The sequence below is a fragment of the Mycteria americana genome, chromosome 6, assembly GCF_035582795.1.
Source record: "Mycteria americana isolate JAX WOST 10 ecotype Jacksonville Zoo and Gardens chromosome 6, USCA_MyAme_1.0, whole genome shotgun sequence".
Taxonomy (NCBI): Eukaryota; Metazoa; Chordata; class Aves; order Ciconiiformes; family Ciconiidae; genus Mycteria; species Mycteria americana.
Window position 1 is genome coordinate 31,509,802 of NC_134370.1, and position 24,748 is coordinate 31,534,549.

Sequence of the window (24,748 nt, forward strand, 5' to 3'; positions counted from 1 at the left end):
GATGATTAAGAAAATGTACCCACTTAATCTCTGTCCTTGTTCCGCATAAACATGAAGAAGAACTTTCAATAATCATTTTTTAATCAGTAGAGTCCATCAAATCAGGACTCCTATTGCTACATAATTGGACTTCGCAGAACTACTAAATGACCAAAGAGAACAAAAAAAAATACCCAAAACTTTTTGATCAGAGCTAACAGGAATCTTGAATGCCTTTTGCCATTTAAAGCTTCATGTTGGAGTTATTCTACTCAGTAAGCTTTACTACCCAAGAACAAGGGCAGAAAGATACATGCAAAATTAGCCTCATCTGCAGAGATTTTTTTGGTGTGCTATAATGGACCATGTTTTCATCAGCACAGCAAGGTTGTATGACAGGTACTGATCAAAGCTCCAAGACCTGCAATCTTGTCCACAGGACGTGGGAAGAGCAGCAGCCCAGTGTCTGTCCCTCCCAGCAGACCTCGCCTGGGGATGATGGCTGCAGCCTGGCAAAAGGCAGGTCATTCTTCACACCTCCACCCAGGGAAGGACAAGCGATTTTTAAAGGGTTTGTTTTGTTGGGGGTTTGGTTGGGGTTTTTGCTTTTGGTTTTTTTTTTTTTTAAACAAAACATGCATTTCTCTACCATCTTTCACTCAAAGGTTTCCTCACCTTTTCCAGACAAACCTCACTGCACTTGCACTGCACGTGGCAGTAATTCTACACCCTGAGCAGCTTTTGCCAGTGGCTTGCATCAGAAATCCCCAGCCACGCTGTGAGTTTTTCTCTAGGCCTTGAAGTCCTCAGAAGCTCTGACAATAATTCAAAGGACGGTGTTCCCTTCACCCCAGGGGCAGGATGAGGCACCCCTACCCCAGCCAGGTCTCTTACCTGCCCACAGAAAGTGCCAGCAGCCGGGAGCCTGTGGCCCCCTTTCCCTCGTGAGCCTTTGCCAGCAGCCATCCTCAGCCTCCTTCACCGTAGTTTAACTCCATAACTCTTGTCCTTCCTACAGCAGAAATGGCCAGCAATACCCCACAGAGGCCCCTGCAGGGACCCACTGCAGGGGCCCAGCCACAGCCCTCCTTTCTGGGGAAAGCAAGGTGAAGTATCTGAAGTATTTAGGGGGGGATGCAAAGGAGATAGAGATAGGCCAGCTAGGACCAAACCTTGGGCTTTAACCAGTTAACCACAGGCAGCATTTGCTTGGCCACCCCCCAAGAGGCCAGTCCCATCAGCCATAATTAAGTAGTCATCTGTGCTGGGTAACTCATTAGCCTGGCAGGTGCCCTGGCAGACCCCCATGGCCCAGCGCCAACCTGAGCAGTTGCCTGTAAAATTAAACCGTACTGAATTTACCAAACCAACACACAAGACAATAGCAGACTTCTTTTCCTCCATCTTTGACCAGACTTGTTAACTTTACAAAGATATTTCACCTGCTTTTAGGGATTTTCTGGCTTTACATGATTTTTGAGTGCGCCTCTATTTCATGTTTTAAACAATGTTCAAAGTCATCTGTACCCCCGGCAAAAAGCTAGACTGAGCAACAATAGTCGGTGACACCTGCATAAAGTTAATAGCAATCAAAAAGACTGATTTTTTGACACATGCGCATGTGTGTGTGCGCACGCGCATGCGTGCACATGGAGCAGAGGTTCCCAAGCTTTCATTTTGTTAGTAGCAGCAGTGGTTATTCCCAGCTGTGTATCAGAGGCAGCTGGTCTGCTGTTTGTGCACCAAGGTAAGAGCTACCAGAGCTCTTAAGACAGCTGCCACAGAGTCCAGCCAAGGGGTTCTTGGAAAAAAAAAACCCACACCAACAGAAAAGAAACAAACACCCTCCACACACACACACACTTTCATCTACTCAGTTCAAACAATGCACACATATTCCTGTTTCTTGTCTAGTCTCATACATTAATTTTTACCTCCTAGAACAAGCAGAATGGTTCCCTTTTTGGAGAAGAGGTTACTCCTCTGCTCTAGCAGACTGACTCCAGCTGTACCATGGGTAGAGCAAAGGTTTCCACCAAGCACACCCCTGCTGTTAGTGCAGTTCATCAGGTAGCTACTAGGAAACAAAAATAATTGTGACAGAAGCTGTTTGTCTTCCCAAGTCTTTTGCCGTTGTGGGCATGCATGATGTGGTATCTCACCCACAAATGCGATGAAGTAAATTGATTCTAACATTTGCTGTTTCTTCCGAGTTACAAAGCTGTGATTTGAATTTCAGTGGCAGACTACTTGCAGAAGAGGCTTATATAATACTTCAGTCCTTTTCAAACACTCTACAAAGATTAATTGCTATTTAGTATGTAGAAAGTATTTAACTTGTCAGCTAGTTCTAACAAAGTATTTGTTTTCTGTGAGATCAGAGAGATATTCTTAACCTGGTTTAAAGCTGCCATTACAGAAACTTGCATTCATTGTTGATAATGCACCTATTTAATGTGCATCGATTTAAGAACTCTCTGTAAGAGTTTTTTATTCAAGGGCCCTGACTGAAGAAAAGCCACAGAATTCTGCAAATAAGTACAATCTATGCATTTAGCAATTTGTAATGCTTTAGTAGCTTTTGAACATTTACTATCTGAAAGTGCAGGCAACAGGAAAAGTAATTCAATAGAAACATATGTTGAGCCAGCATGTTTGGAGAAATGAATTCCAGTGTTTAGAAATTAGAGAAGTTAATTCCAGTCTAGTTCCAGTATTTTAAAAATTCTGCTTGAAATAGAAATGTCTTCACTTATTACTTTAAAAAAATTAGAATAGAATAAAACAAAATATTCTAATATAACCTCAATGCTATTACTACTTTTAACTCAATGGTTTTGATTAATTATCTTTTTCTAGTCCAAACGCTGTCTCTCTCACTGCTACTATATTTAAATAAGCCACAATTGAGGAAACGAAAAATGAGCTGCCCTAGCACATCTACGCATGCGATGCTAATGCCAGCACTCAAAGGAGAAACTGTCAAAAAGAACAGCCATAAAAGAGAATTTCATTCTCAAATATTTTTATTTTACTGGTTTTTTTACATTCTTTGATGGAATTTTTATGCAACTATTATGCCACGATCTATGATACACAATGAAAATAGAAACCTGTCATTTACCATTTACATTTCTATGTTAATTTTGTTTTCTACCTCTGCATATACTGTGGCATAAGTGCATTTATCATATTTCATGCAGCACTGGCCTGCCTTATGCAAACTGAGAATACAATGAACGGTGCCAGCAATATTTAGCTGCACTCAATTCTTGCCACAGAAACAAGCATTCATAAAAGCATTAAAATACTTTTGGTGATGGTTACTTAATGTTTTGAGCTATAGAAATGGACAGGAGACAATCTTTGCTGCTGTCAACTGCAGTACATTCCAAGTTCATTAGATTTCAAAAGTCTGAATTAGCTTTACTGTTTCAATGAGAGAAAAAGCCCAAGGCAACCAGCCTGATTTAAAAGGATGCTACTGAGTTTCACAAACGTTAGACTAAGTCTGGTTCTGGATCCATGGTAAGTACCTTACCACATCAATTTTATGCTCTGACAGAAGGATTGGTTTTTTCACCATCATGTTGTCTCCAGGCCAAATAAAGGGACAGCATAAGACACACATTCCTTTTTGGTAACCTGCTCGGACAAGTAGTACCTGATCATAGCTAGAAGTTTTTAATACAGCTTTTTATTTTGATGAGACAAGAAGCTTTCCAGTATCACCTGACTCTTTGAATCAGACATAAACTGTCAAGCCCTATTCTGTCACAGCCAATACAGCAGCAGCAGGGTAAAACTTACTGCCAAGACCACAAGTGTGTCCCAGGAGCAGGCTCAGGACAGGGAGTTGGAGATGGGGGCGAAGTCTCATCTATGTGTTTTCCAGTCACTTGTTATGACGTATCAAAGTGGCTGCTCAGCAGAGCTAGCATAACCAGGCACTGCAGGGGCACAGGGCCCTTGTGCAGCTAGTTACTGCCTCCTGCTTCAACACAGGCACGGCCATTCCTCTGCGTCCTACTACGCCACTTAGTCTGTTAATTGAGCAGTTCCCTCTGCCAGCCAGCAGAAAGAAGGGAAGAAGTGTCCTGCCACTACACAGTCTAGCGTTCCAGAAACCTGCAGTCACAAGGTTCACCCAGACCCAAGTTCCTCTGGAGCAGAGGGAACAGGACTTCTGACAACACTAGTTCTTGTATTAAGAGGGGAGAGGAAAGCTGTGCCCACCTGCCTTCTAGCACTGTGGAGGAAGCACAAGCAGAGGCACTCTGAGACCACACTGCTGTGCAGTGCCTCCCAAGAAGCCAAGCACTATCTCCCAAGAAGAGAACAACCCCCGCTGTTGCCTCCCCTCCAGCACCTGCTGTACATCAGCCACCTTACACAGAGCCAGCTCTTAGATGCAGTTCACTTTTAAGTCCATACTGAAAGTACATGGCAATTGAGATCCTAATTGACAAGTAAACACAAGGGACAAAAAAATCAATTACTACTTGTACAAAACCACAGCACATGCCTTTGGTCAATTGGAAACTGTTGCTTGCCCACCTTCCTCTTAACATAAAAAAGGGTGACTAAATCAGGAATTGCCACTTCAGAGCTGAATTAATATCAGCAAGGAGATGTGAGGCAGGGATTAGCACTGGACAAAGCAGAGAACCCACTAGTTGCTGCACAAACAGATTCCTCATCCAAACACAATCTTTCTACAGGCGCTACCAGGTCAAAGAAAAGCAGATCCTAGTAGTTTGGTGAGGGAAAGAGTGTTCATCCAAAATGAGGATGTTCACAGGACCCCACAGTTCCTTAATACCACACAGCATCAAAGCAGGCAGCCCAAGGAGTGGGAGCAATTGGTGCTGTCACCTCTTACTTCTGAAGTAATTTGATGCTGAATTCTCCTGCTGATCACCCACTGCTCTGTCAGCTGTGGTCTTGTGTAGATTTCTTCCCTCCTCAACTACCCCCAACAAACCTTTTCTTGGTCCTGTTTATTTCTGCCTTCATCACCCTCCTCCACCTTATACCTGCGTGGTGCACACCACTTTTGTTATCACCCATAGTTTAGCAACTTTGTAATCTGACTCCCTATTTCCAGCCTCCTCCTCACATCACCAGGCTACCTTACCATCTCCGTCCAACAACCACAGTCAGTACATTTCCCTACCAAAGTCATCTATCAACTCTTTGCTTTTCAGTTTCATTACTCCACTCCAATATATCTAGAAATAACTGTCAACCATTTTCCTTGTAACAATGCATGTTGTTTCCTTAGTGGCTCCCAAACGTACTCTCTTCTTTTTCAGGGATGTGCATAACTATCATGCTGTCCATGCCTGCTCTACTTACTTACAGTAATTAGACAGTGCCCACAGACTGAGGTTGGAGCCTCACTGAGCTAGACACTGCATCCTTGGATAGGAGACTCTCCTTGTGCCAAAGAGGTCCCAATCTAAATAGACAAATAACAAAAAATGGTGGAACATAAGTTGGAATTTTTTTTTTCCTTACAAACTGAGGAGCAAGGTGCAGATTAATAAAGTCAGCTGCTGGATCGTTTTATCTGGTAAAGCAAAAATAAATAATTGCCAATATTTTTCCCACTTTTATTTCCTCTTTTGGATGCAGTGATTTGAGAGACTACTAGTCAGAGATGGGTCTGTGCCCTGCAGTTAGAATGTCTTTCCCTCAAAGGCCTCCAGGTTGAAAGCTGTATCCAAGAATCTTCTGAGCGACACCAGATGCGTGTTCTTGTTGCCTGTGGCAGCTGCAGCAGCAGGCTCTCGGCCAACATACCTTTGTGACAGAATTGGGCAGACAAATGAGGTGAGAAGAGAGACTATTTTGACACTAACAAGCATGAGAACATGCTGCTAAATGCATTCAAGTCAGCTTGGCAGATTTGGACATTTAATCATCAATCTTTCTTAAATTAAAATCAATCTAAGTTACACCATCAGTTATACCTTCTGGTCAGCTTCCCCCTCTTTTTCCCCTCCCGTCAATATTAAGCTGTGCCTTCTGCCCCATCCCTCCCAGGGCAGCCAGCTACACTGTCTCATAATTAAATTAACTTGCTTTTGGCGATGAAGACTCTTATTCCTCCGACAGCTGCATGAGCAGATCCGAGAGTCAATCATCTAAAATAAATGCAAAGGTACCTGAACTGAGCTCTTACAACAACTGTTTCCTCCAGAAACCTAATATTTAGAGGGAAATTCTTAAAAAAGACAGAATCTTAGACAACAAGAGAGAAAAATCCAGGAGAGCGAAGTGCGGTTAGGGCTAGGGCTAGGGCAATAAATATAGAGCTAGTTGCTACTGGTTTTCTTTTAGAACTACAGGGAGGAGCAAGATATGCATGATGTATTTGAGAAAACAGTCATCTAGACTTTTCCCTCCTTCACCCGAGAACCCAAATTCAGAGGTTTTGATTTGTTGAAGATTTGATTTGTTGAAGAACCTGACTTCCCCATGAATAACATCCTCAAATCAAAAACAAATTTAAAAGCAAAAAAACCCAAACCCAAGCACATTTAAAAGCAAACAAATCAGCCCAGGAGATAGAGCAATTGTTTAAAGTCTCATACCATATAGGTCGAGTGTGGTTCACAATAGTGCGGAAACGAGGTTTGACATAATCATAATATCCACTGTTTTTGTGTTCCTCCTGACACCAAACTAGATCAGCACCTGGATACTTCTCAAGTTCTTCTTTCAGCAGGTCAAACGGGAATGGCGAGATCTGGAAAGAGAGGGTAATAACTGGCAAAGCTTTCTCTTACATGGTGTTAGCCCATGGTCGGAAAGCCTTTTACCTATTGGGTATTACAACCAACCACTGTAATCAACCATTTAGTACCTAATATAATTGCCATATGTTCTTTAAAGTGAGTCATATTTCTTTAATGGATTTCATGCTGTCAGAAATGAATACACACATATTTTATAGTTGCACCAGTATGAACAGAAGTAGGTCATAGACCAGATCTCCTGCATTCCTACAGTTTTTCTAGTGAAGTAGCTCTGACAATACAAGTCCTTAATTAGTGAATGACAAAATAGCTGCAAAGTGTACTATTCACAACATTTAAACCTAGCAGATTGGATATAGAAATTTAAGGTGCCATCATATTGTAACCTTCACTTTGTTACGTTGTTCTGGAAAAGTCATCAAGCTTTCTGGATCTCATTGTCCAGTATGTGTTCCTTCTCCACAAGGTCATGAAGGATTAGACAATGTCTTGTAAGATGTAAAGTGCTATGAAAATGCTATCACCATCCTTTCTGGTAAGTGATATCTATTTAAAAGCATAGGAATCCCTTGCTGAAAGTCTTCCCAAGGACCCCGTCTTCTGAGGATCAGGGAGCTCACCTGTTCAAGTCTGGTAATAGCTACTTGTTTCTCCAGGTCTTGATTCTTTCTCTCTTTCACAAGATCATAGTATACTTTTCCTGTGCAGAAAATCACTCGCTTGACCTCATGTGGTGCATGAGCTGCCAGCCCATCCTCAGGAATCACGCGTCGGAAAGTGGTACCTAGTTAGAGCACAAATTAGAAAAGTGCTCCCAGTGGAGCTGGCAGTGTAATAAAACAGCCCAAGAAACAATCCTTTACTGAGCAAGCAGCAGGTTGCAATGGTCACGGGGTTCTGCTGCCTCTCTATTCCTACTTTTCAGACTGGTAATTCTGCTAAAGTGACTTTTCAGCAGTTTAATTTCAAGAAGTTAAAAGATTGTCAATAATCCACGCTTTCACACTTAATAGACAGAAACATATTAACAGTGGATTCTCTTTTAGCTTTGTGTTGTGCATTACACCTTTAATTTTAAACTGATTGGATAGCTCACCTTTGCTACAGATTTTTCAGAGAATTACCTGAAATATTGGTTCTTCTTTCCAAGATGATCTCAACCATGTAACATTAATATAGGTTTAGAAAATTTTAGAACATTTTTATATAAAAGCATAGCACGTATTCATAATGCAAGTAAATCTGGCAACTGCAGAAATATTTACACAAGCACACACATTACTGCCATATATTTACGTGATTTAAAGCTCTGTTTGAGAGCTAAGATGGCATTAGCCAAAGGAAGAATTAGCATAGTACTGAGCCATATGTATAAGTGATAAGATACGATTTCAGATGCATATCTTCGCTACTAGATACCTCTTCCCCTGTGATATCATCTCCCAGGAGAACAATTTGCTTGGGATACATGAAACTGGAAGAGGGACTTGATGGTCTAAAAGATCCTTTTCTTTGCTCTCTTATATGATTGATTTGAACTATTCCCACATTAACCAACTGCAAGGTAACAGACAGTGGCATGACCTCCCAGTCTGAATCAGCACACCCACTTACCAGGCGAATAAGCTCCTGTTTGAACCATTTATCTTGGGGAGAGAAAAGCAGCAGCACAACCATATGAAAGAGGAACTGATTTATGTCAGAATTATCCTGTCTCACTGAACAGCAGAATTCATCATTAAAAAAGACTGAATCTGTGCTTCATTGGGTCAGCTGGAGTCAGTGTTCCTCTCCTCAGCTTTCCGTTAAAAATCAGAGCAAAAAGAGTTAGCTGACAGTCAGCAGTACTTCACTACTTGCTGTCCTCTTCAGCAGGAACATGAAAGTATGTGAGAATTCAATGTTAATTAGGAGTTTGGCCACTATTGAGGGTTAGTCTGAAGTAGAGGGGACTCCCAAGACAAAGCGACAAATCACAATCCCTACAGAATTTCTCATCTGACTCATTCTACAAAGCTTTTAAACAGTAATCAAAACCAGCAAATGTCTTTGCTTCAGAAGCAAACTTTACTCACCTACAAAAAAGAGCTAATGCAATACTTAAGCATATTTATACACTGTAACTTCCTTTAAAAAAACTGAGCAGTTACTCTTTTCTGACAGCAGTCAAGACACCTGCTAGAACTGGAGACAGACCACCACACCTATGCACACTCTCTCATTCTGAACAATCGCTTTAATCACTCACTCACTACATTTCACTGTATTTCCTCATGCCACTCTAACATGTTCTAACCAGCGCATGGCAAGACAAATCACTCCAGTTTTTGGTATTACCTCTGCAGTCGCTACATATCTCTTGGTGCTGATGGCATGCCAACAGCAGCTAGCGTGGTAGCCTACAGCTCTGAACTCACTGATCTCACTTTAGATCACTGGTGTGTCATGGCAGCCCCAGAACTGAGTACTCTAAGAAGAAATGGGCCCCTCATTCTTCCAAATGGGCACAGTGTGATTACAATCTATCCCCTCACATCTGGGGGGGGGGGAGTACAAAGAACAATTCCATTTTTATACGAAAAGAAAAAGAGCAGAGGGGCCTAATAGCCTATTGAGGGGAGCATCCCTGCAGAGAGGGAAATGCACTTTCCACTGCCTTTAAGATTAATGGTTGGTTACAAGATAAGCCTGTTAAAATTAAGAATCCATATTTGAAAGGAGACTTTCCAGCAAAAGTCCATGCTAGATCTCACTACAACAGCTCCCCAGAAATTATGCCAAAGGAAAAGGCAAACTCTCCAGACCAGATTCTCTTCTTCACAGTCTGACATGCAACTTGGTATAGCTAATTATTTGTCCATAATACTTTAAGGTGACCTACCAGACACCATTTCATCAAAACTGGATTTAGCTTCTGGATGCCTCAGTAGTGACTTGGGTGTCAAAATAATCAGCTGTAAGACAGAAATTTTTTCAACACTCAGGAGATGCTTTATCTACATTATTACATGCAACATTTATAACACTGTTCATACAAAACCCACAAACTGAATATGCTATAGATCAAATTAATGTGAATAGCAAACACAGGAAATTATTTTTTCCTGTTTTGAAAGCCTAGGAAGTTTCAAAATTATTCACAAGATTTGGGTAGTCCACTCCCTTTAAAGGTTCTCAAAAACCATTGCTTATGCTCTTTGAAAACAAAATCAAATCACAGGCTATGAACCAGTAAAACATCGAACAGTTGTATCTTAGGTTTTTGCAGTTTCAGCAATTAGACATGCAGATTTTAGTTATGCAACCTGTTAGCTACATAGTGTCTTGACAAGCTCATCTGAAGGTCTGCACAGCCAGAAGGAAATAAAGCTGAAAATCAAGTTTTAGAATTGTAGTAAGTCAGAGCTGAGTTTCATTCCATCAAATCAGCGACTTCAACCTGTGTTCAGTTAAGGTTTTTCACCAACGATTCTTGTTCTTTTTAGCAGTTATGTCATATGCAAACAAAGACCCCTCTTCATGTGAGGATTAATATACCTAGAATAATCAAGTCCATGACAATAACTTTACCGGTTTTCTGAATGGCAGCAAGATCTGTCTTCTGAGGACGTGAAAGTAATTGGCTGGAGTTGAACAATTCACCACAATCCAGTTGCATTCATACAGCTGGGAAACTTCAAACTGCTCACTGAACTCCTGAGAGAGACATTAAAGGCATTAGAAAAATGTCTAAAAGATCAGAAAAAAAGGCTTGAAAGCCATCCTTCTATTTCTGACTCTCAGCAACTCCCTTCCTCAAAAAACTTAATTAGCAGATCTCTGCTGAGATTATATTATTAGCTAGGGAAGCATCCCTACCAATCATTCTCTTCTGTTTCTACTTCTTCCTAAAAATGTATGCAAATAAAGGCAAAAAGCTTCCATTAATTTCAGCAAGCTGGGAAGTCCAGGAAAGAAGGGTGAGGAGGACTAGGACTTCAGTAGGTGGAAGACACAAAACAGAACCCCTTTGAAAGAATCTTAAAACTATAATTCGTTTTTTGACTGTATAGTTAACTCACTCTCTCCCATTTTTTGGTAGGTGTCCTGTCCTCTTAGACTATTTTAATACATTAATTTTCTATGTTTTATATTTATGTATTTTACAAATATAGGGGGTTTTATCTATATCTATATACATATATATTAGGTAAGCATATATATAGGTATAGGTACAATAATCTCATTACAGATTGCTACAGCATCTAACACAATTTCCTGGTCCATGCTTTGAGCTCCTACCTTCTATGATAAAATTTATAACTTGCTTATTATGTGCAATTGACAGTGCTTAAATGTAGTCAGTCAAACAGGTCTTTATTCTGACAGTACACTGACAAAAATCACTTTTAGATGAAGAGGGACATAGCTTTGGAACTATCATTGCCCCAAGGGTAACAAACTCAGGGCCAAAACTGAAACATCCATTTTATTTTGCCTTTTTTTTAATTGCTGGGCTTTTCAATTAATGTATAGCAGTGTTTCTTAGGAAATCTGCAGTGGGGAACTGGATGACCAGTATCCTGTAGAGCTATGTACTTTATCTGTAAAAATGAATGACCAACGTATGAAGGTCTTAGCTGAATCAAATTTAGAAGTTGCTTATTTTCATGCTCCCAGCAGTACAATTTAGCTCCACTGCAAAAAGCCAGGGTGAGACACCTATTTGCAGTACGCACAGCAATATAAACAAGCAGAATCGCTGGCCCTGAGGAACAGCCATAAAAAGATCATGCTGCCAGATATTAATTGCATATGACCTCAGCTTTGAAATGAAGCAGCACACACCGCATACTTCAATTACTTTTACTGGGATCAAGTTAATGTTATACCAACTCTTGAAGCTAAATCTTAGCCCACTATACCTAGCTAAAAGGATGCTTCTTACAAAAAAATTTCTTTGAGACGTGAAGAGCAAAAAAAGGACATGGCCTTTGACAAATCTACTTACTGGATAAGCATCAGAATCATCATTGCTCATCTGCAGAAACCTCTCAGGCCTGGCTGATGAATGCTCTGGACCCTGATAAAGGTATCATTTAAAACAACATTAAAAAGCCAAATCAGCAGTTAGACATCAGTCTAGGTCACTCACTGCGTAAGTACCTCCTGTCGTCCTGGCAGCTCTGCACCAGGCTGCACACCTGCCCCGCCAGCCAAAGGCATCAACGGCAGCAGCAGTGAGAGAGGAGAGGACACACCGCAGGACTGGAATTCTTTGTCTTCTGTAAACTGTTTTCATAGAAGATTAGGTTTTACATGGATTTCCAATGCTTTTACCAGCTGCAAGTGATTTCTAGCCTCAGTAAAGCTGCACAATGAAGACCAGTGAAAGGGCAGTAGGTCCATGTGGGCACAAGAACGACCTTGCTAATGCAGGGCAAAAAGGAGCAGGAGGAATGTCAGAAGGAGAAACACTGTGTGCCTCAGTGTACTGCAGTGACTCACACTTCTTTGGGCCAAACCACACTTGCATGCTGAATAGGAACAAACACAAAGTTAACTGCTGACTATCTTTGCTATATTAGCAATACAAGAAGCAGACTCAGGATCTCTCTCCTACCATTGTTCACTGTTCAGTACAGGACAAAATAGCCTAGATGAATGCTTCAGCTAAAACGGATCAAAATACATGTACGCATTATCTGCCAAACTAACCTATGATTAATTTCTCCCTCTGTGGGAGGTATTTTACGTTCTGCCAAAGTACTGAACACTCACGTCTGCTTGTCTCACTAGCAGTACCCAAAGTAATTTCTTTTAGTGCTCAAACATTGTTAGATCCATTTTAAACTAGCAAAACATGCATGCTGGCCACAGACAATATCAGGACTAAGGAGTGTAACAGAATCTGTTATCTTCCTTCTCATGTCCTTGTTTATAAAGGATGAGAGAAAGCTGTGAGGAGTACGAGAATGCAGTGTGCTTTTTTATTTATTGCTAATGCTGGAAGCCTTTGCTTGTTCAACTGACAGTTACTGTTAGGAAGGACTTTCATTTTGGAGACAGTTGCAAGGTATTTTAACCTGAAGACATTTACACCTTTCAGATCTCTCCATGGCTCCTAAACTAATGATGTCCATAAAGAGCTTTTTTCTTTATATGGCCATCTCTCATCATAACTTCCTCTGTTGAAACCTTAACATATGATCTCCAAAATCACTCATTATTTTGACAGCTAGCAGTCCACCTTGATTCAACACACCATTCTCCCTGCTTCCAAGTGCAGGATTCACTGTATTCCATGGACTAAGGGAATTCAAAGGAAAAAACACCCCAGTGGCAACAAAGGAGCAACACGAACAGCCAGGAACTGTGCCTTGCAAAATTACTCTTTTGAAGTCTGTCTCCACTATTGAGGTGCCAAATAATCTGGTCATAAATGTGTAAGGGCTTGAGAACAAGAAGCAAAGCCACGCAAAACTATGGTGGACAGTAACAGTCCAATATTGCAATACCTCTGCTGTATACATCTATTTGCTGTAAATCAAATCCTACACCAAGTACAACCTATACATGTACAAACATAGTGCTTCACAAGCACACTGAATTCAGTACACTGGAAACAGAGATGTTACTAGCAAACTATGACAGGAGAGACGTGTGAGGCTTCCCTAACGTACACACATATGCTGCCCCAGCAACAACCTCAATTCAGAGCCTCAATGTTCACGTCCATCTTTGATTTCTCTGCTGACACTGCCGGTCAGATTGCCAGCAACTGCTGCGTGGGATGGGGCAGGGTTTATTTCTACTGTGACCACCTATCCAGTGAGACCTATACTGAATCCATTAGCTACTTTTCGATGAGTCCCCAAGGAGCCATTAGGCAGCAGAGTCTTTCAATCACAGCCAACTTGCCTGTGAATGCATGACCTAGAGGTGAAGGGATCCATATCCCATTACGAATCCTTCCCCAAATCATTCTGTCCCCAACACTGTAGTTATAGAGAGAATAACACTCCTGTAATGGAAAGCTCCTCTGGGAAGATAGCAGATTTCAACAGCCTGGTGGGATTCTTAAATATTCTGAAAACACCTGACACTAGTAGCAAAATAAGCATGTTTCAGAAGATCTGGGCAAATCGTAGCTGCCAAGTGGCTAAGAGAAAAGAAAGATTAACTGTATTGTAAGTAGCAGAGAACCAGCTCCCTTCAGCTGAGTGCTTCCTGCTGAGGGCACATTCAGGCTGTCCCTCAGGATTCATTTAAAAAAAATTAATTTATCAAAACTCTTGTGAACAGCATCAGACCCCTTATTCTTTACGCAAAAATGGGTATGGAAAGCCATTCATAAGATATGAATGCACCCCAGTATATCAGGACAGGATTATAATTGAATGGAAATAAACTAAATTGTTTGTGAGAATGGAAATGACGCAGTTTGTAGTGAAAAGGTCTAGAGCATTTATATAGAGGGAGATTGCCATTGTGGTGCATACTATGCTTTTCTTAATAGAAAACTAGAAACATAGATGCATCAATTCATGAATGTTAATGCATTTGAAAAGGAGAAAATTAACCTAGCCTGACATGATGTTCATGTAACTTTTAAAAATAATTTAAAAGATTTGAAGAACAATTCTACTGCTGATATAAACTTCATATAACATATACAGAGCTTGCCCATGCCCTTTCCCTCTAAGACACTGCCTAGTTCCTCCTACTAGCCACCAAAGAAAAGAGAGTCAACAGCTAGTGGAAACATTTTCCTTTTTGGAAAGGGGGAAATTTCTTACTATATCAAAGTTACCCAATGTCAATGATTTTTGAAGAAGTTTTAAAAGTTGTTTCATATCATTTCATTGCACGTGAATTTAGTGCAGAGTTTACACAGACATACTTCATGCAAAATAAAACCAAGCAAGTACTGCTAGACACTAATGATTTCTTTCTTACTGTATGCTAAGAATCCGGCTTTCTAGGGAAAGAAAGCAGTATCTTAGGGAAAGATACAAAAAAAGAGAGAAAAAAAGAAAAAAATGGGGAAAACATGGTACATGCCACTAAGAAGGACACAAAGCTAAGAGCTCAGAAATACTTCTCAGTTTTCTTTAGTGCTCACCGATCAATCTATCCACATTCTTTTCTGTAGCTGTAGCACTGAAGCAGTCCAACATGCTAAACAGGACCTTTCTCCCCCTGGCTTTATATCCCCGTCGGATCCTCAAGACACCTTTGGCTTTTACAGCCGCAGAAGCCAGTATTTCCCTCCCGCACGCGCCAGCCAGCGGCCCTCACCATTCCTTCCATTCCGTGTGGCAAGAGCAGGACGATCCCGTTGTGACGAACCCACTTGGCCTGGCCGGAGCTGATGAACTGGTCTATTATACACTGTGCCGTGTTGTGGAAGTCGCCAAACTGGGCCTCCCAGCACACCAGGGCATTGGGACTCGCCATAGCGAAGCCAAGTTCAAAACCTGAGAACCAAACAAGTAGGAGAATTAGAAAAGAAACAGACTTGCTGAGAATTCTGTTCATTTCTCATTAAAAAAAAAAATAAATCAAACCAAAACGAGAGCATGACCTGGATTTTTGTAGCCATTATAAATCATGCAGTTTTCAGTAGTACCATTTCCACCAGAAAGATTAGCAAATAACATTTTTCCAATACTGACTCCAATTCTTCAAACTTTTCCTCAAACATTTAAATATCATAGGAGCTTTTAAATTAACTAAAACCCCTCCCTTAGCTCAGACTTTTGTGTTATGTTTTCCTGAAAGCTCACTAAGGTAGGTACCATCTTTTCCCGTAAAAATCCACTTACAGCCCAGTACTAGTTCAAGAAGCTACTTGTTAATTTTATTACTTGCATAGTCCTGAACAACACTGTCTTTTTTTAATTTTCACTCTCATATGCAGGTGCTGAACAAAGTTATTGGTGACATCAATCTTCAGTCTATAGGCAGAATCATAGCCTTCAGATCTTCAAAAAAACTTGACCATAATAGGTGCATGGGACACACATCTGGGACTTGGGTAAACAATCCTTTTTTTGGCAGGGTTAAGGACCCTTTAGGTCTCTGCCTCAGTGGCAGAGAGGAGACCAGAAGTGCTCTTCATGGGGAGGGCACTCACTACAATAAAGACATTGAGGTGCTGGTGAAGGGTCTAGAGAGCAAGTCCTGTGAGGAGGGGCTGAGGAAACTGGGGTTGTTTAGCCTGGAGAAAAGGAGGCTGAGGGGAGACCTCATTGCTCTCTACAAGTACCTGAAAGGAGGGTGTAGAGAGGTGGGGGTCGGTCTCTTCTCCCAGGTAACAAGTGATAGGATGAGAGGAAATGGCCTCAAGTTGCGCCAGGGGAGGTTTAGATTGGGTATTAGGAAAAATTTCTTTACCAAAAGGGTTGTCAAGCATTGGAACAGGCTGCCCAGGGAAGTGGTTTAATCACCATCCCTGGAGGTATTTAAAAGATGTGCAGGTGTGGCACTTAGGGACATGGTTTAGTGGTGGACTTGGCAGCATTAGATTTACTGTTGATTAGGTTTACTTGATGATCTTAAAGGTCTTTTCCAATCTAAATGATTCTATGACTCTATGACATCGCTACTTCAGCTAGTGAAAACAGAAAGACGTAACCTTCTCTCTCTCCACGCTGTGTCAATCTCAACCCATTTTCAGGTGGTTTACAGTAGTAGGTAAGTGCAGAAATTTCCCTAAACTTGTGCTGTTTGAACTGTAGATTAATCAACTCCGTACAGAGCAGAAGGGCCACACATTCCCACTTACTCAGCCACGTCAGTTTAACGCAGCAGGACAAACGTACAGCAGCAGCCCGGTTGACAGCAGCTCAGGTGTTCTGCACAGAGCAAGCCAGGCAGCTTGTTGTTTGCTCTTAAAACTTGTCAAGGCCCAAACATAACTGAAGGCTCTCGACAGGCTCCATGGGTATCTCTTAAAAGGCAGAAACAAATTATTGCTCTCACTGAGAGACCTGCTGCAGTATGATAAAAGCCCCAGCTCTACAACAGGACCTGGGGAGATGACTGGCAAAGAGAAAAGAAAACCAAATGGAACTGCTACTGCAATGTAAGCCAGGTAATTGATTCCTAGTAGCTCTGCAAAGGCAAAAGATAGAAAAACTACAAGGGTGTTTGCATGTGCTACACGGCCTCTGCTGTGTAGCTTTAAAAAAAAAATGCAGAATTTTGTGTCATGTCAGAACATGAAAACCTAGCTCTGTGCAAAGTACCTGTCTCAGTTTAATGACCACGCTTAAATTTAAGGTATTTTTCTATACCACGTTCCATAGGGAACACCTACATGTATCTAATAATATAAAAATATATATTTGATCTCTGCTCCTGTTTTCCTTTGACACTTCACTATAGCTGAGCCTGTAGTGCTGAGCTAATACCTGTACTCATATTCTACACCTACAGTTTGGAATGATTAAAACCAGAAAAGCTAAAGCTCTCAGTAAAAAACAGTGCTACATAGCACTGCCCTGGATGTCGAGGTTCTGACTGAGGGAAAACTGATTCGATACACATAGAGAATAAATATTTGATGGATAAATATGTTTTAAGTTGAAGCTTTTAAGTTCTGCACAGAATATAAAGATCTGTTTTCAAATACAGAACTGCAACATGGGAAGACTCTCATTGAAGGTTACCCCAGCAGAGCAAATAGCTTTGCTGTTGTAAAATTGTATTTAAAAAGCTACAATAATGAGTTGTAACTCTTCCCTGAGTAATTGCAAGAGTCTAAAAAAAACCTTAGAGTGAGCTAACAGACCGATCTGGATTTCTTATCTCTTTACAGCTTCTTTATTTTAATATCTGTACATGTAATCTAAGTTGCAGAGAGAGTCCCATCTCAGTACCATTGATATACACTGAACTCAGCTTCATGTTTTTGCTATGTACGAGTCACTGTAATTTCCATTTTTGCCTGGTTTCCTTACAGTGACACAGTAGCCACCCAAATACTGTTCTACAATATAGACTTGATAGCAAAACCAGCTTAGGCAAAAATAAACACAGTTTTTGGTAACAAAATACCTGTACTGCTTAATTTGTCGCACTGGCCCGCAGCCTTCCCCCACCCCCGAACAGTCACAAGAGTAGTATACACTTAGTTAAGACAGAAATGTGCCTAAGACTGGCATTTGGGATGCAGAGAGAAATCCCTTAATATCTGAGAGGACAGTACACCTATCTAGATACTATGCATTAATTTGGGTTTCTCCTTCTTTTTTAACTTGCAGACATTTTCAGGAGTACAGAACAAAAATATCAATCTGTAAAACCTCATGTGGTGGATAATATTTCCTAGGCCCAAAGGTGGCTATGAGCCCAAATACAATCCTAAGTCAGGAACCTAATGTGCCTCCTAAATATTGTATATCAGTAAAATCCAACATTACTTTGTGACCACCAGTATTTAGTAAACTACAGTAAACTGTTGCAAAGACATGATAAAACCCAAAGTCATTGGAACTATAGTTTCTAACTCTGATCAAACCCACTCTACAACTCTTCTAATTGGAAAAGTTTCAGGAACTTCAAAAAACTCAGGCTTCCTGGAAGAGATGAGCTTAGCATCTTGACATTCTCCACACACAGAAGGCTACTGCTACAGGGTCACCAGCAAGTGATAGCTGACATCTCTCATATACTTATCATCTGTGATTTATACCCTGGTGACTGGAGGCTGCAGTCCCTCTAGGAGAGCCTCCCTTTGTGGAATTCAGTGGATAAGATAATTACTTCAAAGAGAACTATAATACCAAAAAACTATATAAGCAATAATAGAAAAATACCTAAAATACCTTTAAGATGGCCTGGCATTCCAGGCATTAAAAAAATGTAATATATTATGAGATAGAAGAGAACAACAGGTGGCACATACAGCATATGAGTTACTTTAATGTTATCAGTGCAAGGTAATTGACTTGATCCTGATATCTTCCTCCACAGCTGTGTCAAACCTATTCAAACCTTCTTTGTCCTTTTTTGCTTTTGTTCAACTTTTACTTTACGTTCACTATCAGAGAGCTACTCGGAGCTCTAAGCTAAGATTGAGGTCTTTGTGTGCTGGATGCCACAAACATACACAAGCAGTTCCTTCCCTGAAAGTTGTACTGTCAAACCGGGGAAAGGAAAAAGGGAAGGGAGGAAAAGGGGAGGAAAAAGGGGAGGAAAAAGGGGTGAAGGACAAGCATTTCCACCTTATAAAATTGAGAACTAATGAACATGTGGTTACAGAAAGTCTAAACTAACTTGTCCAGTTCCACAAGGAAAACCCTCAACAAAACTAGTGAGATTAGTCATGTATCAGAGAAGTCCCTCTGTAACACGAACTACAAGAACATCATTCCAACACTTGACATGAGGTTTTGACATAGGTCATCTATGCATGAAACTGAAATTGCTTTAGCTTAACTCGATGAGTACAGCTAAATTGGAACTACAGGATTTCTTTCTTCTGCTCCAGGAACAGGCTCTTCAGTCAATGTCAGTATACAAACTTTCCTGGGAGGTTAGTAGAGGGACGACTGCAGGACAAATTAACTGCATGAGAGAAAAGGCAACAAGAGCTTCAAGTGAAATTGTTTATTCACAGAAAAACAGTTTTACATATTGTTTTTATAGTGTGTCTTCATAGCCTACTCCTTGGTAATTCCAACCCAGGTTTTTGTTTACCATCTCCATGGCAAGAAATCTTTGAGTCACTTGGCTTCTGGACTGCTAAACTCTGAACAGTCCATCCATGACTCCAGCAGATGCTCATGTTCACACCAAAAGGCAACTAGTAAGTTAGAGGCCAAAAGGTGACTGATAAGTCACACAGACGGCTTTTCATCTGTGACTCACCATGACAGTGCATTACCAAAGAGGATGGCTTTTGCTGACCATTCCTTTGGCCTGACTGCCTGAACGGCCTTTCTTTCAGAACATATTTTAAACCTCTGTCCTCCTTATTTGTGTGATTCTATTGTTTTCAACACATCGCAAACAGTGGAAAAATTTACACAACTCCTTCAATGCATGTTCCCAAAGGTATCTGAAAAATAGATTTCCCTAGATAGGCTTGAATCCCATTCTAATTTTACACAAGCATTAAGAGACCATTTCTACTGATTGGGTGACATGGTTGAGAAAATATGCAATATGTTCAAGACTTTTTTGTGCATATGCTACTCTCTGTAAGGATGGGGTAATCTAGCTTTTGGAGAAGAATGAACTGAGGTCTTGACCACTTGGAGTCATCAATAATCACACAGTGCTTTTCAAACAGTATGGAGCTCTATGGATGTTTAAAACTTGGTCAGAGCACACACATAATTCTGTTTCATATACCAAAATCACCCCTAAAACTCACATGGAAAAAAGAGTGTTATTTCTCATTTCCTATCTTGTTGCCCACTTTGTGCTAATAATCTCCACAAGGTGACAATGTCCCAGGTGAAGCTGCGTTGAAAGGTGTGATCCTAACAGATACCTCTTGCAAGCTTTCTGACAGCCATAAAAAATACCTGGGAAAATATATCCAAATGTAATCTATACATTCTGATTAATATTTTGAAATTAATTCTGCCAAGACTACTATTTCAAGGAACATGTGTCTGTGGTATACCCATCTTTGGTATACCAGAATTCATTTTCCACCAGGCAAATGACAATGAGAGTTCCTAACATTAAAGCTATTCCACCAGTGATTATAGCAATTGCTAGAGAGTCTGTCAAGAATTACAACTCCTACCTGCATGTGGAGAAAATAATTTAAAGAGCAAGATCTGAACTGTTAAATTAAAAAAAAATTATTGGTGGAAAGACATCTAGACAGATGCAAGGTGGACAACCCAGAAGAGCATGAGGTGCCTCTCCTGAAAGGGGTTTGTTGGGGCAGCAGATGAGTCAAGGCGAGGGAAGGTGACCCCAGCTAGAAAGACTCCACAGTTCTAGAGATGGGACATGAACTGCAGGGGAGCAGGTTCCTACCCAGGCTCCTCATGAGAGCTCAACCTCAGACCAGAGTAAAGGGTTAAAAAAACTGCAGCAGAGATCTTGCAAATTTTTATTGCTTGTATCTGCAGAGACAAGAACTGAACATTTCTTCAGAATGCTGTGCAAACATTTGTGAGTTTAAAGGATTAACTCTTACGCAGCTAGAAACAAAGAGAACAGGTTAAAGCTGTGAGGAAATCCAGTGCCAAGACAACCAGGCTGCAAGACGTAGCTTTCAAAGGATGACAGGTAAAGAATCTGCACACCCAAAGGGTGGCAGAGAGCCACCAGCCAGCTCCTGAACACCAGGCAGCCACTCAGGGCTCAGAGCACACCAGGGCACAGGGGAACAGGACCCAGCACAGCAGTTTGGTAAAGTTCCAAACTGAGAGGAGAGAGGAAAGAAAAATACACAGCACTTGACTAAGGTTGCAAAACTAATGTTTTAATTTCTGAAGCTCATTAAGGTCCCTAGATGACAGACATAGCAGAAATGCTTGTTTCTATTAGTCCAGTTCTTGCTGTGCTCCCTTACTGTTCTTTCATCACTCTGACAGAGAAAGAGGTGTTGTCAAGCAAAGTGGCAGCTTACACAGCATAGTATGCTGTGTTTTTCCCCACAGCACTTTGATGATTGTCATAAGAACTGTAGTTTTTCAATTAACGTAAGTAAGGCTATAGCTTAATTCAATATGATTTCAAAGATTTTCAAGGCATGAATGTTAACTAATGGTTACACAGGGCTTATCAGTGCAGGGATTTAATGTCAGAATGAGGGAAGATATAAAGACAGATTTGTGCTATATTTAACAGAAAATCTAAGCACAGGGACTAACGGAGGGACATGCATCCTTTCACAAACCCAAACACAGCCCAGGAGAAAGTGAAGTGAATACCCATCTGGAGGCTGACTATTAAACAGAAAGACTGGTGCCTTCTTAGAGCTCCATGCAGATGCTGTTGAGAACCTGGTCCTTGGTTACTACAGTCTGTCCTATTTCCTAACACAATTTCTGGCAGATAATTGTATTTGCTACTCCTAACCTTAAAAATATGTTGTTCTGAATGAGTAGTAATGCTACATATTTCATCCTAGGAGTGTATTGCAAAAAAAAAAAAAAAAAAGTTTAAATCAATACCTGTCCTCTTCTCTTCATCTTTTGCTTTAAACATGAACTTCCCCCTTGAAAAAGCTGTACTCCAGGTCTCATGGTTCAGGAATTTGCTGAACTACACACTAGTTCCAAGTTTATCTTGCCTGGAAGCTCCCAGTATGGGATGCTACAGCCCAAGACTTCTCAAAGCCAGTACTGAACCCGACAGAGAGAATCACACCTCCTGGATGGAGAACCAACACTATACAAGTCATTCTGAGGGCAGAAAAGAAAGATAGGAGATCCTTTCAAGTATTTAAAAAATGCTGAAGAGGTAGCATGGAGTGCCTGTAAGTTACTTTTGCTTTTCTCCTCTATCTCAATCAGCAAATAAACTCAGACAAACTTTCTTGCTTAAATGACTTCACACAGCCATCACTTATACTCCCAGACATTCAGTTTCAGTAGAAGGGAAAATTTATAGCTAGATGAGTGGATGCACAACTAAATTGTAATAATTTGGATATAGTTAAAAATAGTAGACATAGGATGTCAAACAAAATTATCAGAGGTTGTTAAATACTCTGATTTAATGCCTCAGTACACACACTCCACAGCTTCCTGTATACAAAACATCAGCAATTGTTTGAACTACAAGTTAACAAGACTGCCTTTGTTTTATTTCTAAGTGAAATCAATCTTGTCAGAGTATCATTTTAATGGTGCAGTTATACCCCAGGTGTTCCTAACCAGCTCAACAATAACTTGGTGCAAAGCTCACAGCTCTGAACAGATGCCAGCTCTTGGCTTATGTACCTGCCAAGGAAATAATCTGTAGTTTTATCATGCTGGGCTGTTCAATCCATTTTTACTTAGCTCCAATTCACAGAAACTAAGGGAATTCCCAAAATGCTTCTGAGGTGCTGCATGTTAATACAGTCATAAGTTAAATTCTTAACACTTTTTTTTTTCTTTATATCCTCTCACAACCCTCTCGCCCCCCACCAAATACGGTAGGGCACTAATCCCAGACTGTTCCTTGTAACAGGCTTATATAGTAGAAATAGCAGTTAGAGAAAATAAAGTGTCGGGGGTTTTTGCTACTCCTGAAGAATCAACTCCTTGAACTGCAAACATTCACTTATCCTTCCACGTACTAAAAAGGAGACTCAGTGATGTTACCAGCCAAACAGGTAACAATTCTAATAGCTCCTCTTTGACTGAGACACTTAACTAGAAGAGACATGTGCACACACTGCTGCTTATCCCAACACCATCTCTCTATGGATACAAACCACAAGAGTAAACATGTTGGAGAAAGTTGATAAGTAAAAGCTAGCAAGGGAGAAGAAACTTAATTATAAAATCACTTCAACATAGAAACATGACATTTTTAGTTAAAAAAAAAAAAATCATCACACATCAACTATTTCTATCAATTTAATCTCCTTTACTGTTAGAAAACATTTCAGACGTGAGGGATTTAAAGTTCTTAACAATTAAAAATATCAATATTGATAGTTTTGAAGAACATGTCATCACCTCTGCTGAAGCAGAATTGCACAGAAATGGTACTCTTGTTTTCCCTGGAGGAACAAACCCATACTTTGCCCTATTGCTTGTATTCAATGGAAGTTATTAAATCAACTTTCACATTGCTGCCACTGGGGAAGGGGGAAGAGCAATAGTGAGCAGGATGAGATCAAGAAAGAGAAAGAGAGAGCACCCACTGGTTAATTTTTTAAAGAACAGAATTGTGGCAATAAGAATTGCCCTTCACACCATATCAACACTAGGCTTCCTAGAACTATTGAGGTGTAATTTTTGGAACAAAATCCGATTTCAACCATACCCAGACATTTGTCACTTTCACATTTTGATACACTATTTGAATGTAAAAAAAAAAAAAAAAAAAACCAAAAACCAAAACCAGAAACCTACAACCCACTTACCCATAAAATTTGCAGAAACACTGTAAACAGGCTCAAGTTAAGAAACCCCAGACCAAACTGTGAGAAACAACAGGAAATTGGAAACAAACCAACAAACAAAAAATCATTCTCTGAAATTAAATTCTTGCTTTTTATCTATGCCAATTATTTTTCTTATGTTTATACACATCCTCTTTTGCACTCTTCTATTTAGAGTTTACATTTACATGTTACTATATTAACTTATAGAGATACAAACTTCTGTTCACACCAATTCTGCCACAGAGCTAACAAAAATACCTTAAAAAATCTCAGCTCTTCAGCCCATGCTCTGACTATACAGTTTTACATCATTTTAATTTTAATATTACTAGCAACAGGTAATATGTAGCATATGTTGTGCTGGTTTGGCTGGGACAGAGTTAATTTTCTTCATAGCAGCTAGTAAGGGGCTATGTTTTGGATTTGTGCTGGGAACAGTGTTGATAACACAGGGATGTTTTAGTGACTGCTGAGCAGTGCTCACACAGAGTCAAGGCCTTTTCTGCTCCTCACCCCACCCCACCAGCGAGGAGGCTGGGGCTGCACAAGAAGCTGGGAGGGGACACGGCTGGGACAGCTGACCCCAGCTGACCAAAGGGCTATTCCATACCATATGGAATCATGCTCAGCATACAAAGCTGGAGGAAGAAGAAGGAAGGGGAGAATGTTCAGAGTGATGGCGTTTGTCTTCCCAAGTAACCGTTAGGTGTGATGGAGCCCTGCTTTCCTGGAGATGGCTGAACACCTGCCTGCCCATGGGAAGGAGTGAATGAATTCCTTGTTTTGCTTTGCTTGTGTGCACAGCTTTTGCTTTCCCTATTAAACTGTCTTTATCTCAACCCACAAGGTTTCTCACTTTTACCCTTCTGATTTTCTCCCCCATCCCACTGCGGGGGAGTGAGTGAGCAGCTGTGTGGTGCTTAGTTGCCAGCTGGGGTTAAACCAC

The 24,748-nt window shown here is 40.6% G+C and overlaps 1 protein-coding gene across 2 annotated transcripts in view; it reads right to left on the reverse strand.

Annotated features, from left to right (window-relative positions):
• Positions 1-5,660: 5,660 nt before the first annotated feature.
• Positions 5,661-24,748, reverse strand: part of OGDHL (oxoglutarate dehydrogenase L) — a 53,934-nt gene continuing 34,846 nt past the window's right edge. For both annotated transcript variants that reach the window (XM_075504131.1, XM_075504132.1), the window contains 7 exons: positions 15,024-15,202; positions 11,734-11,805; positions 10,314-10,439; positions 9,625-9,697; positions 7,364-7,527; positions 6,579-6,733; positions 5,661-5,784 (listed from right to left, as the gene is read on the reverse strand). In XM_075504131.1, coding sequence (XP_075360246.1) covers positions 5,661-5,784; positions 6,579-6,733; positions 7,364-7,527; positions 9,625-9,697; positions 10,314-10,439; positions 11,734-11,805; positions 15,024-15,202 — 893 coding nt within the window. The remainder of the gene's footprint in view (positions 5,785-6,578; positions 6,734-7,363; positions 7,528-9,624; positions 9,698-10,313; positions 10,440-11,733; positions 11,806-15,023; positions 15,203-24,748) is intronic.